Raw genomic sequence first — 15,655 nt, forward strand, 5'->3', positions numbered from 1 at the left:
TAAGTTTACTTTCATGTTACACTTTTATTTTTTAGAATATCATCTTTATTTATGCCTTACGTAAAACATGCAACATGAAAGATCAAACTATTGCCAAGCTAAGAACAAGGCTTTTTCTTGAAAAACAAACAAATATACAAAAACCAACAACTATAAATCATATGCTAAAGCCAAATAAAATAAGGTTATCTATACATAAAAAATACATGAGTTGCCTAAACCTTACCCTTTTAAAAATAACCTAATTCAAGGCCCAAATCCACCCTAACTTCTCTTCTTCTCTGAATCTCTATAGCACACTTTCTGTAATTCACACACTTCCTTGTATTGTCTATATTGTTTTTATACAGATAGGCATTAATTTTATCTCAAACTAGACATTATGTTCCGTTGAGGAAAAAGACTACAGTATCTAGCACTATATGTTGAAAGTTAAGAGGCACGCAGTAAAGACTGGTTGGGCATCTATTTCTCGTCAAACATTTCTCTATGATCCGGTTAGAGTAACAAGGACAATGTTGTGCTGCTGGTAGAATATGGAATCTAGGAGAATATAAGATAAAATTACACACACAGCGTCGACATCTAATAGGTTGCAGCCTGGTAAAGAAGGCAAATATAGTTCTGGTTTGCTAATATGAAAAGCCAAACTACAGAATATTTCTCAACAGCCTAATATTGAAATAAAAAAAAAAACCCAACAACGTGCACACTTTATTGCAACCAAAGATTAAGTAATAATTGTAAATACTACTCTATTTCACATCATCACAATTTGTAGGTGATATATAATCCCAAAAGAACATGCTGAAGATATGGTCATTCAATCAAAAGCAATCTTGACACTGCGTTCCAGCTCCATGTGATGATGATCCTCAAAAACCTGTGTTACCTCTTCTACCTTCCATTGCAGCATGCCTACAGGAGGAAAAGTCATGAATCGTTAATCCAAGGTCAAAATGTCCCAGGAACATAATAACTTACATTCTCCCTTCAACATATGATTTATAAAACATTGAGTTTAATAGCTTTAAGTATTAGAAAATAAAGGGGGGAAATCGTCTATTTAGAAACTATGGAAACAGTGGACAAGACTGTTCTTGATTTGCTCTCTGTAGTTTTCAGGTAAATAACAGTCTACATGACATTTTTGTTCTGTTGAAGAGAATTGAGAACTGCGTGTTACTCATTACAGCCTAAAAGTGCTTTACAGGGTGGTCATTAAATTGAGGGTATAGATTTTGGTAGGTCTTTGCTGTCTATAAGTGAATTAGTACATGGAGTATACTCACATTTCTGTTCCTTTCTAAGGATTTATTTAACTTGGTGGTCTTCAATTTGCTCAGGGGCAGAGCAACAGAAAATACCATTAACTTTAGCATATAAAACACTAACATTCTGTAGTAAAAATAAGTTGTCGATGTAAGCATGATAATCTTAGGTTTTTCTATTAATATGCAGTTGGCCATTTGTTTTAGTGTTCATTAATGCTTATTAGCCAATAAGCAATGGCTGGTGCCCAAGACTTAAGAAAAACTTTAGGAGAAAAACTAAAAATTTGAAACAATATACTTTAATTTTCTTCAGCCAATTAGAAAAGCCCCAATGTTATTCAGTTTTAAAGTATAACAATACATCATCTTATGACATACAGGCATTTTGCAAGATCACACTTTAAGAACAAGTAATTTAAATGATGGTTGCCTAATGAAAGGCTACCAAAACAGTGTATGTTAAGCCTGGCAAAATATATCTCCTTTTTGTTGAAATAACTGCAGCTTGCAAATTTTTACCCCTAAATAACATTTTTCAATGTGATAGAAACACAAATGAGCACTCTAACAAACCATTAACTTGAGGCCAGAACTGTCAACATAAGGAAAATCTACTTAATTTGCTGATTGATACATATTAAGTACAAAGGAGTACATTTATAAAAATTTAAAAAATCAATGAAATGTCAAGAACACAAGCCAGCATTATTAAGAGAGCTTTACTATAAACATTTTGTCATGTCTTCAAATTGAATTCTCAGGACTATTCCTATAGTAACATACTTTAAATTTTTTAGAAGTTTCATTATTTGAAGGCAAAAACTGCATCTAGGCACTCAACTGCCCAGAGTTCAGTTTCCATGATATGCATCAGTGATTGGTTCCTGCAGACCTCTGAAATTATATACTATACTAGATCAATGCTAGTAATAGCCAAAATTTGGGGGAAATACATTATACACTTTTTGAGATTAAAATTAGTGGTACTGAACAATGTGAAAATGAAATTAAGAAAATGATTCCATTCACAACATCATCAAAAAGAATTAAAACACAGTAGAAATAAGCCTACCAAATGAAGTATAAGACCTGTACACTGAAAACTAGAAAATACTGCCAAGGGCAGTAGATCTAAGATCTAACTAAAGAAGATCTAAGAAAATGAAGAGATATCCCATGTTCATGGATTGGAAGACTCAATAGTGGTAAGATGCCAACCCCCCAAAGACTGATCTACAGATTCAGTGGAATCCCTATGAGAATTCCAGCCAGCTGTTTTTGTAGAAATAGAAAAGCTTTACAGTTTACATGGAAAGGACCCAGAACAGCAAAGCAATCTTGAAAAAGAATAATGAACTGCAAGAATTACACTTATAATTTTAAATCTTACTACAAAACTACAGTAATCAAGACAGTGTAATACTGGCATGGGATAGCCATAGAAATCAATGGAACAGTAAGAAAGTCCAGAAATAAAACATATTTATGGTCAATTCATTTTTGATGAAGGTGACAAGGCAATTCAGTGGGGGAAAACACAGGCTTTTGCAACAAAGGGTGCAGACAATTGGATATTCAACTCAAGGTGAATTATGGACCTAAATATAAGAGCAAAACTATATTTGGAAAATAAAACACAAATGTCAATCAACTGATGAATACATAAGCAAAATGTGGATGTCTGCACAATGGAATGATACACAGCAATAAAATGGAATGAATTACTGATACATGTTACACATAGATGAACCTTGAAAACATTAAGCCAGACAACAAAGGACACATATAATATGATTCAATTTATATAAACTCTCCAGAAAATACAAACCTCTAAAGACAAAAAGTAGATTAGTGGTTGCCTTGAGTCCAGAGTAGGAATAGGGATCAACTACCAACAGGCCAGAGGGAATTTTTTAGGGCAATGAAAATATTTTCAAATGGACTATTTGATGTGTGCACAACTCTTAAGCTTTAAACAGCTATTGGTTAAGATGGTAAATTTGTGTGTTTAAGGTATTTCTTAAAAACCACTCCCCACCCCCAGAAGATTCTGGTAAAATTGCTCCCAGCCAGTCCCATTCTGTTGAGGGGACAGATGTTTTCTTCACTTTAGCCTACTTACAAATATTTTAGCTAAAGATTAAAAGACTTTCATAGTAGGGGCACCTGGGTGGCTCAGTCGGTTGAGTGTCTGACTCTTAATTTCAGGTCATGATCTCAGGATCATGGGATTAAGCCCTATGTCATGCTCTGTGTTGAGTGTAGAGCCTCCTTAACATTCTCTCTCTCTTTTTGAAAAAAGAAACAAAAAGATTCTCTCTCTCTCCCTCTTTCCCCCTCCCCTACTTGTGATCTCTCTTTCTTTCTCTTTCTCAAATAAATAAATAAATAAATAAATAAAAGACTTTCACGGAGAATTATGAAAATAAGTGAGTTGGTCATTCAGCTTTTTCTATAGTTATTTTTATTTTAAGTATTACATGTAAATATTAATAGATAATATTAAATTCACTGTGAAAGGAAACAATGTACTTTCACAAATACTGCTATGGTACGCCTCTTATTTTCCTCTTAGAAAAACAAATGGGGCAGTTGGAGAAAAAAATATCCTGAAAAAATGGTCAAAAGACACAAATAAGCAACTTAGAAAGTGAAATACAAATTGTTTATAAACATTTTTCAAATACTCAACCTTATTAGTAACCAGAGGAATGCAGATTAAACAAGGGAAATATTATTTTCACCTATAAATGTTAGCAAAGAATGATGGTGATGGTGGTAGAATGCTAGAAATTATTTGGAATTAGCAGAACTAGGTAATTCAAAGTGGTGCTGAAAGGGGGACTGTAAGCAGAAATATGAATGATTAACAAGCTGACCCCTCTTTTCCTCCACATCCTACATCTGGGTGATTTTCCCTACCCAAGCCCAGCAAAGGACTTTTTAGAGAGGGAAAACCAGATGGGCTGTTGCTCAGGGACACCAGGTAGAGTTAAGGACAAGGAATCTGTACCAAAAATTGGGATTAAATGGAAGTTCACTGCAAGGTGAACACTGAGCCCTGGTCCCTTCTCTAACCGTTCCAAGAACACTGGCTTACCATTAGGTTTATTAATCTCTAGCCAAGTGTTGGAAGATTCTTCTTTGGAGAATATGATCAACTGAAGAGAAAAATCCTAAAGGTAATGGTTGGAGATTCTCCAACGAAAAGCTCTTGCCAAATTATCCTACAGTAAATCAGCAAGGCCCATCTACAATTTAGTGTCTCATTCTTGAATACAAATGGACAACCAAGAATCATCAGATACTTGAGGAATGCCTCTAATATAAGAAAGAAAAAAAACCTGAAAGAAACAACCCAGGAAGAATAAAACATTTTAAAAAATCGATAATATCCTCAGAGAGATGATACTGAATCCATGAAATAAGAACTGGATGTTATTTAACACACACACACACATACACACACACACACACACACACACACACACAAGTCATAAAACAACACAAGCTCTTGCAAAATAAAAATTATGACAGGAAGTAAGATCAATAGAAAGACTAGAATAAAAAGCTGAGTACTTATCTGAGAAATTTAGCAAAAATGCAGCAGAAACCTAATTCAAGAAAATTCTCCCAAACTGATAGTTTCTTCTGATAGAAGAGCTCACTGAATACCATGTCAGTGGATGAATTAAACCTACATAGAGGTACATGATCTGAAATTTCACTATTGTGGGTAAGATCCTGAAAACTTCCATAGGGAAAAAAAAAACATAAAAATGAAGGAGTCACATAAAGTTTCGGGAGTCAGAATGGACCCTCAAAGCTAGAAGACAGTGAACAACATTTTCAAAAGTTTAAGAGAAAATTATTTGGAAGCTAGATTTTGATAGCCAATACTATCAATTAAGTGTGAGGGTAGAATAAAGACCTTTTCCCAAAGAAAATGGAAACAGTAATTTGAAAAGATATATGCACCCCTATGTTTATTGCAGCATTATTTCCAATAACCAAGATGTGGAAGCAGTCTTTAAGTGTCCATCGATTGACGAATGGATAAAGAAAATGTGATGTATATATACTATGGAATATTACTGAGCCATAAGAAAAAGAATGAAATCTTGCCATATACAACATGGGTGGTCTTAGAGGGTATAATGCTAAGTGAAAGAAGTCAGTCAGAGAAGATAAACACTATATGATTTCAGAGAAGATAAATACCATATGATTTCACTCATGTGTGGAATTTAAGAAACAAAACAAACAGATAAACAACAACAACAAAAAAAAACAGACTCAACTACAGAGAACAAACAGGTGGTTGACAGAAGGGAGGTGGGTGGGGAGGATGGGTGAAATAGATAAAGGGGATTAAGAGTACACTTATCTTGATGAGCACTTTGAAATGTACAGAACTGTGGAATCATTATATTATTCACCTGGAACTAATACAGCACTGTATATTAATTATACTTGAATAAAAAAAAAACTTTTCACATGTGTAATATCTCAAAAAATGTACCTCCCTTACACTCTCAGGAAGCTGATGTAACACACGTTACATTAACACAAGGGAATAAACCAGAAAACAAGAAGTATAAGAGCCACGAAACAGGAAAGTCAACAAAGAAAAAAATAGAAGGAATACAAGATGCGAGAGAAGGAAGAATCTAGTTGAGCAGCAAACCAAGAGAGCAACAATGCCAGATAGTAGATTAGAGATAAGAGGGCTCTGGGAGAAAGGAATCCAAGGAGAAATTGATAGATTTAAAGAAAAAGAAGGGAGTTAGAGAACGGACTACTGGTAAATATATAGAAAATTAAGCAAATGATGAAATAAAATTCAAAGGAAAACAAAAACTTGTACAAGCAATAACATATACGGGCTCCATGCTGACAGCACGGAGCCTGCTTGGGATGGGATTCTTTCTCCCTCTTGCTCTCTGCCTCTCTCTCTCTAAAATAAATAAATAAAACTTTAAAAAGAAAAAAAGCGGGCAGCTGGGTGGCTCAGTCAGTTAAGCATCTGACTCTTAATTTTGGCTCAGGTCATGATCTCACAGTTTGTGAGATTGAGCCCCACGTCAGGCTCTGCTGCTGACAGCGCAGAGCCTACTTGGGATTCTCTCTCTTCCTCTCTCTGCCCCTCCCCTGCTCGTGCACACTCTCTCTCAAAATAAATAAATAAACATTTAAGAAAAAAAGAGAAATGACATAATATAGCATGTTACATGGCCAGGCTGTGAGTGACATTTATACAGTCAGAATTCAAATAATAAATACTGTTCTATGTATAATTTATGATATACCTATATTGGTAAGATGACAGAAAAGTGTACTTACATGCATACATTTATATACTTCTCTATATGTAATATGTACATATACTGGGGGGGCAGTATGGTGGTATATTATATACACATACTTAGGTACTACATGCATATACACACATATACACACACAAAATGAGGGTGGTATAAAATAGTTAAATCCTTGCCTCCCATTTTGGGAAGTCAGTACAGAAGGCCTAAAATGGAAAAACTAAAAAGAAACAGTATACATGGTATTTAGAGATCTAGAAATATGTTTTAGGGGCGCCTGGGTGGTACAGTCAGTTAAGCGTCTGACTCTTGATTTTGGTTTAGGCCATGATCTCACAGTTGGTGGGTTCAAGCCTCATGTCGGGCTCTGCACTGTCTGTGCGGAGCCTGCTTGGAATTCTCTCTCTCTGCCCCTCCCCAACTCATGCTCTCTCTTTCAGAATAAATTAAACAAATAAATAAAAGAAAAAAGAAAAAAATTTTTTAAGAAGCAGCTAAAATAATTGAAAGTGATTGCTTCTAGCAAGTGGCAAACGGGGTGTGGACAGGGGAGCTGGTATTTTTCATAAACCTTATTAAAAAACCTTATACTCTACTATCAAGGTGGGAGATGAAGAAGACCTGAAATAAGGCAGTGATAGGAATCTACTGAAAAGATTCAAGAGCTATTAAGAAGTATAATCATCATTACTTACTGGAGAAATAGAAATAGTCTACCTTAAGTTCCCTGAGTAAATAATAGCAATCGTTAGCTGAGAAAAAGAAAAGTAGGAGGAGTTACTGATCTGAGAGGCCCAGGAGAGAGTGAAGATAATGAGTTTAGTTTTACGTAAGTTTAATTTGAGGTGCCTTTGGGTATGTATGTGCAGGTGTTTGTTAACATGGAGCTTTATAATGGAAAGTAAAAGAACCATTAGTAAAACTGATGGTTAGAGATGACAACTGATGTTTAAAAACTGCTGATTATCAGAAAGCCTTGAAAGAGAATACTATTAGAAACAAGGAGAGGTCTCAAATCCATAACCTAAGTTCCTACCTTAAGAAAATAGAGGAAGAGCAAAATGAACCCAAAGCAAGCAGAAGGAAGGACATAATAAAGACTGGTTATCAATGAAATTTAAAACAGGAACACTATATAGAAGAATCAATGAAACAAAAAGCTGATTCTCTGAGGGTAAAAAAAATCAATAAAATTGATTAACCTCTACTAAGACAGAAAAAAGTAAAAATAGAGAGAAAACACAAATCACCAATATAAGGAATGAACAGGGCAGATCACTACAGGTCCTGCAGCCATTAAAAGTATCAAGAGGAAATGCTAAGAATAACTATTCTTAAAACTCAAAACTTAGCAGAATTGTACCAATTCCTAGAAAACCACAAATTATGAAAATGCAACCAAGACACTCTGAAGCATATTCCTATAAGCATTATAGAAATTGAGTCTGTAATTAAAAAGCTCCCCAAAACGAAATACCCAGGCCCATATACAGTTTCACTGGAGAATTCTACCAAATACTTAAAGAGAATCAATGCCAATTCTTCACAAATTCTTCTAAGAGGCCACTATTAACCTAATAACAAACCAAGAAATGATGGTATAAAAAAGAGAAACTATAGACCAATATCTGTCATGAACATTTAAAAATCTCTCACTTAAAAACTTCTAGAAAATTCTAGCAAACTGAATTCAACACTGTATAAAAGAAACTATAAACCATGACCAAGTAGAAGTTATTCCACAAATTTAAGGCTGACTCAACATTAAAAAAGGTATCAATGTAATCCACCATAATAACTAATTAAAGAAGAAAAAACATATGATTATATCAATTGATGCAGAAAAAACATTTGACAAAATCCACTACGTATTCATGATAAAAATTCTCAGCAAGTCAGGAACAGAGCAGGATTACCTAAACTTGATAAAGAGCATCTACAAAAAAACCCTACAGCTAACATCATACTTAAAGCAAAAGACTGAAGGCTTTCTGTGCAAACTCAGGAACAAGACAAAGATGTCTGCTCTCATCACTTTTATTTAACACAGTGCAGGAAGTTCTAGCCAGTGCAATGTGAGGAAAAGAAATAAATGGCATACGGATTGGAAAGGAAGAAGTAAAACTATCCCTATTTGCGGATGATAGAACTACCTCTGTAGAAAATCCCAAGGAATCAAAAACAAAACAAACAAAAATTCCTAGATCCAAGAAGTGAGTTCAGCAAGCAAGCCTACATACAAGATCAACACATAAAAATGAATTGCATTTTTATGTACTAGCAATGAACATGTGGAAACCAAAATTTAAAACATAATACCATTTGTAATCACTATAAATAAAATGAAACAGTTAAGTATAAATCTAACAAAACCAAAATGTACATAATGTGGGTGCTGAAAATTACAAAATCATATGAAAGAAATAAAAGGAAATCTAAATAAATGTTGGGTCATGCCATGTTTTCATGGATGGGAAGATTCAACAAAGTAGAGATGTCAATTCTTCCCTAAACCGATCTATAGGTTTCATGTAATTCCTATCAAATCTCAGCAAATTTTTGTGAGAGGGAAAAGGAAATAAAGTAGCCAAAACAATCTTGACAGGAAAAAAAATAACATGGGAGGACTCACTCTACCAGATATTAAGGCTTACTATACAGCAACAGTAATAAAGACAGTGTGATATTAGTGGAGGAAAACACATATAGGTCCATGGGGTAGAGAGCCCAGAAAAAGAACCACACAAATATGCCAAAGTGATATTTGCCAAAGTGTAAAAGCATTTCAATTGAGGAAGGATAGTCTTTTCAACAAATGGTGCCAGAGCAACCAGGATATCTGTAGGCATAAAAAGGAAAAAAAAAAAACTTGATCTAAACCTCACATCTTATAGAAATATTAACTCAAAGTGGATCATGGCCTTAAAGGGAAAATTTAAAACAATAAAACTTGTAGGAAAAAAAGAGGGGGGGATTTTGGGGATACAGTACTCAGCAAAAAGTTCTTAGATTTGGCACCAAAAGCATAATCCATAAAAAAATGGAGAAACTACACTTCCTCAAAATTAAAAATTTTTGTCCTGTGAACAGCTCTATTAAAAGGAATAGACAAATGAAGACTAGGATAAAACATCTTCAAACCACATAAGCCAACAAAGGACTAGTATATACCCTAGAATATATAATAAACTCTCAGAACATTAAAACAAATAAACCAATTAGTAAATGGACAAAAGAAGAGACATTCCACCAAAGATGATATACTGACAGCAATATAATAAGCATATAAAAAGATGTTCAACATCATTAGCCACCAGAGAAATGAAATTAAAACTGCAATGATATTGCTACACATCTATCAGAATGGTCAAAAGGGAAAAAACAGTGAAAATGCCAAATGCCATTGAGGACACAGACAAATTAGATCTATCACACATCACTGGTGGACATGGAAAATGGTACATCTACTCTGGAAAAAAAAAAGTGTAGCAGCTTCTCATAAAACTAAACATGCAACTACCATATGACCAGCAATTGCACTCTTGGACATGTATCCTAGAGAAATGAAAACTGCTGTTCATACAAGAAATCTGCACATAAATATTCACAGAAGCTTTATTCATGAGTAGCCAAAAACTGGAAACATCCCAGATGTCCTACAACCAGTAAATGTATACATAAACTGTGATGCATACATACTAGGAAAACTGGCATATTAGTCAGCAACAAAAAGGATAAAACCACTGATATATGTAATTTAGATCAATGTCAGAGGAATTACGTTGAGCAAAAAAAGAAAGCCACATGGTTATATGCTGTATGATTCCATTTATACAATATCTTGAAATGATAAAATTTTAGAAATGGAGAATAAATTAGTGGTTTCCAGGAATTAGGATCTGGGTTAGAGGAGTGGGATGGAGGTGGTTCTGGCAATAAAAGGGGAATATGAGTAATTCTTATGGTAATGTAACTGTTCTGAATTTTGACTATGGTAATGGATATACAAACCTACACATGTGAGAAAACTGTATACAGCTGAACGCACACAAACATAATACAAGTAAAACCAGGAAAATCTGAACAAGACAGATTATACCAATGTCAATATCCTGCTTGTGATACTGTTCTACAGTTTTATAAGATGTTACCAGTGGGGAAAACTAGATAAAGAATAAACTGGACCATGGGGTGCCTGGGTGGCTCAGTCGGTGAAGCATCTGACTCTTGATTTTGGCTCAGGATATGATCTCATGTTTCGTGGGATTGAGTCCTGCATTGTAAGCCTGCTTGGGATTCTCTCTCTCCCTCTGCCCCTCCCGTACTAGCTTGCTCGGTCTCTCTCTCTCAAAATAAATAAATAAACTTAAAAAAAAAGAATAGGACCTCTCTATTATTTCTTCAGGACCTCTCTATTATTTCTTACTAGTGCATGTGAATGTACAATTAACTAAATAAAAATTTCAGTGATGAAGACTAACACAAATAAGGATTAGATTCTCAACCTCTTTTCTTGGAAGTGCCTGCTCAATAGGCACATAATACAACTATTTATATGAGGCAACAGTTTTAACAAATCTGTTCTCACTACTTAATATGGTTGGCCATCTTTTTAGCCTTCAATATGGTTTCCCTCATTGTTGCATGCCTGTTAAGCCAAAGCCATATTTTAGGTTCTCGTTACTGCACTTGATCTTAGCCAAAAGTCCAAGAAGCGATAGGTTCTGGTTACTGTAGAACATACCTCTGTATTAGGTTAGTCTGCTGTTTAAAAGCAATCTTGAAATTTCGGGAGGGTAATATAATTAAGGTTTATTTCTCATTCAGATAAGGGAAGAGAGAGATAGGAAGGGGGCAAGGAAAGAAGAGAGAGAGAGAGAACACTGTCCTATTTGTCTTAGCTACTTTTTTGAGAGAGAGAGAGAGAGAGAGAGAATGAATCCCAAGCAGAATCCCATGGGGCTCGATCTCACGACCATGAGATCATGACTTGAGCTGAAATCAAGAGTCAGACGCTTAACTGAGTGAGCCACCCAGGTTCCCTGTCTTAGCTAATTTTAAGAAGATTCCCAGTTTATTAAAACTGAAGAAACACTCAGAATAAATATACCTGAATTCTTAGTACTAACTATGGTCTGATGGGAAGAAGAGTATTTCTAGATGATGCGCAAAGCTCTCATCTCTGCCATGGGAATGTTCATCCTGGTCTTGCTACTGATACATTCAAGTGGTACTCTCTGCTTGTGTATAGCACTACGCTTCATACAAAATTAATAAAATATACATTTCAAGGAAAGGTATAAAAAGAAAAAATGGTGAAGGTATCCTGAAATCTTCGAGGCGACATGGCGGAAACAAGGTAGTAGAATTATTACATTACATCATAAGTGGTCCTCAGACAGTCATCCTATTGAAATATCACTCACTCTTCAAGTCTCATTTCAATTCTACCTCTTCCAGGAAATCAACTAAAGATGTTTCTCTTTCTTTGCTGCCCCCACTCCACACTGTGAACCTGTTCAAGGCAGTGTAGCACTGATGTTTATACATCCTACACCGATTGACAGTGCCATGGCCCACAGTAGGTGTTTTGTATGTAGAGTCACAAATATGTGGTTTTGACTTGCATCTAAAAGAACACATTCCGGGGCGCCTGGGTGGCTCGGTCGGTTGAGTGTCCGACTTCAGCTCAGGTCACGATCTCGCGGTCTGTGAGTTCGAGCCCCGCGTCGGGCTCTGGGCTGATGGCTCAGAGCCTGGAGGCTGCTTCCGATTCTGTGTCTCCCTCTCTCTCTGCCCCTCCCCCGTTCATGCTCTGTCTCTCTCTGTCTCAAAAATAAATAAAAAACATTAAAAAAAATAAAAAAAATAAAAGAACACATTCCAATTATACAGTACTTCAGTTTTCAAAATGCCTATACATATCACCTTATTTGAGTCCCACAATATCCTAAGATGGAGAGAATGAAAAACTCAAGAAGGTAAGGTTCAGTAGCTTCCCAAAGGCCAAAGCTAATGAAAAACGATACCAGGATTCTTATCTTCAGACTCCCATCTACAAGTGCTTTTTCTATTACAGTGTGCCTGTTTATCAAATGCTGTGAAGACCTCAAAGAAAAAGTACAATGCTGAGCTAATAATTGGCACAACAGCATAACGCTATTTGTTGTCCCTTCAAATACTGAAGGGCTCAAAATAAGGCAGGTCTATCTGAACCCCATCTGGGTAGATATCATTGGTGAAATACTATCAGGCCATTTTATCTATGAGGTGGCCATAGAGCATGGGCACAAAAACACCATTACAGCAAGACTCCAGCATATTTACAGTTTTTAGTCACTACCAGGAAGAAAATTGCTTTGGAGAAAAATCTGTATATCTCACAAACAATATAAATCCTATTTGGGAGTGATTTAAATCATGCTACATATAATTCATCTGAGGAGGCTCTCCAGCTTGAAGAAATTCACTTGGGCACAAAATGTACATAAGGAGGATTAGGGAGAAATCTAATTCTGCAGATGCACTGAGTGTGTTTCAAATCTGGATTTACATATAGAAAAGGAATTTTAGAAGTGGAGCTCTGAGAATGCTAACCATCACGCACTACTTCCTAACAGGAGCTGAAGACTTCATCATTTTTAACCTTCGTACCCTAATCTAACCTATAAGAGATTCTTTAGAATCAAGGAACAATGATGTGACAATAAACCTATTTTGTCTGTAAAGGGGAGCAAAGATGAGGAGGCAGCTCATTAAACAATGGAAAGACGTTAAAGTACCTTTTAGTTAGCTGCAGTGGGAAGAAGCATGTGAGTACCTGTCTCTGCTGAGCTTAAGAGACCCTTAAAGTGAGTCTGCATTGTTGCCACATCTCTGGCAGATCAAGAATGTTTGCTTCTCAAGTATCTGAAGTGGAACATTATACTCCAGAACACAATAGATGACTTCACTGATCAACCGATGTCACCAAGATTTCCCAAAGAATTTAATAAAAAGAGAAGGTAAAAGAAACCACCTTAATCAGTAAATCAGATTCTATTTGAGAAGATGAAAGAGGAAGAAGACACTCCATTTGGAATTCAAAGACATCTTTTGGCATCTCAGCATTTGATGCTCTTCAGATTTAAGAGGGATGAAAATTAAATATAAATATTTTTAGAGCATTTATATGGACCGAGCTTCTTTTTTTATTTTTATTTTTTTCTTTTAGAGAGAGAGCAAGCAAGCGGGGGAAAGGGGCAGCAGGAGAGGGAGGGAGAATCTTAAGCAGGCTCCATGAGTTCAGTGCAGAGCCTGACACGGGGCTCGATCTCATGACCCTGGGATCGTGACCTGAGCTCTAATCAAGAGTTGGACGCTAGGGGCACCTGGGTGGCTCAGTTGGTTGGGCACACGACTTCGGCTCAGGTCATGATCTCATGGTCCTTGAGTTCGAGCCCCACGTCGGGCTCTGTGCTGACAGCTTGGAGCCTGGAGCCTGTTTCGGATTCTGTGTCTCCCTGTCTCTCTGACCCTCCCCCATTCATGCTCTGTCCCTCTCTGTATCAAAAATAAATAAATGTTAAAAAAATTAAAAAAAAAAAAAAGAGTTGGATGCTCAACTGACTGAACCACCCAGGCACCCTTTGGACCAAGCTTCTTAAAAAAAATACAGCACGGTGGCCATAGTTAATAATACTGTAGTACATATTTGAAAGTTGCTAAGAAAGATATTAAAAGTTGTCAACACAAGATTCCTGTGATGAGAAAAAAAAAACCTTTTTGTAACTATGTAAGGTGACAGATGTTAACCAGACTTATTGTGGTGATCATTTAACACAATGTACACAAATCTTGAATCATTGCGTTGTACACCTGAAAATACCATAATGCTATATGTCAAATATGCCTCAATTTTTAAAAAAGCGATTAAAAAATACTCAACCCTGGGGCACCTGAGTGGCTCAATCGGTTGAGTGTCTGACTTCGGCTCAGGTTCTCGCAGTTCATGGGCTCAAGCCCTGCATCAGGCTCTCTGCTGTCAACACAGAACATGCTTCAGATCCTCTGTCCCCCTCTCTCTCTGCCCCTCCCCAGCTGGTTCTCTCTCTCTCTCAAAATAAATTTTTAAAAATGTAAATAAATAAATAATACCCAACCCTGAAAAATCTAATTTAGAATAATCCCCTCAACCAATAAATATTAACATTGGGTAAAAATGAATTATGATTGTGACATATCACAAAAAGCTGCTTCTCTGAAATGATCCTGAAGGCATTTTATACAAGAGTTAGTCATGCCACACTAAACAACTTAGAATGCTTTACATCAAAAAAGAAAAAATAAGGTGATCACAGACCAGTACTAATGGGACTATATTTTGGAAACACCACAAAATTCCAGTAGCATTTTTAGTTACTTCAAGGATTCTTCTCTCTCTGCCCTAAATAGCAGCCCAAATGTTGTGAGCTGCTATTAAATAATCATGGGGTTGTAACCCATAAGAGACTGCAAAGATTATGGATGAAATATATTTTAATCGTGATGCTTTAGGACACCTCACCAAAAAAGCAAAATACCATGAAAATATTCAAGGAACTTTTACTTTTTTTTAATGTTTATTTATTTCTGAGACAGAGAGAGACAGAGCATGAGTGGGGGAGGGGAAGAGAGAGGGGGAGACACAGAATCTGAAGCAGGCTCCAGGCTCTGAGCTGTCAGTACAGAGCCCACAACGCGGGGCTCAAACTCACAAACTGTGAGATCAAGACCTGAGCTGAAGTCAGTCGCTCAACCGATTGAGCCACCCAGGCGCCCCTGAAGGAACTTTTAAATAATGGTAAGTAGATGATTTACACTGCACATTCCTTTATTGTGGCACATGATATTAATATTATAGACACAACAATGGTTTGGTATACGAAGAAACAAAAAAATGCTTGTCCTTCACCCCTATCTCCCCCCTCTCTCAGAGAAGTAGCTCAATATATTTAAAATGAATAACAAATTAGCTCAGATTGATTGTCAACTCTGTCATAAGTGGTCCCCAAAGAGCTGGAGTTGCTGCAGTTTCGGTGA

At 36.1% G+C, this 15,655-nt stretch overlaps 1 protein-coding gene across 3 annotated transcripts in view; it reads right to left on the bottom strand.

The window, feature by feature from the left end:
• NUP62CL (nucleoporin 62 C-terminal like) overlaps positions 1–15,655 on the bottom strand; it is a 79,678-nt gene continuing 64,023 nt past the window's right edge. The window contains exon 11 of one of the 3 annotated variants that reach the window (XR_008289811.1): positions 1–918. Coding sequence is in view for 2 of the 3 variants with exons in the window: in XM_027054899.2 (XP_026910700.1) it covers positions 824–918 (95 nt within the window). In the remaining variant the exon portion in view is untranslated. The remainder of the gene's footprint in view (positions 919–15,655) is intronic. The other 2 variants (XM_027054899.2, XM_027054898.2) reach the window with 2 other exon arrangements.

Source organism: Acinonyx jubatus, chromosome X (genome assembly GCF_027475565.1).
Source record: "Acinonyx jubatus isolate Ajub_Pintada_27869175 chromosome X, VMU_Ajub_asm_v1.0, whole genome shotgun sequence".
Lineage (NCBI taxonomy): Eukaryota > Metazoa > Chordata > Mammalia > Carnivora > Felidae > Acinonyx > Acinonyx jubatus.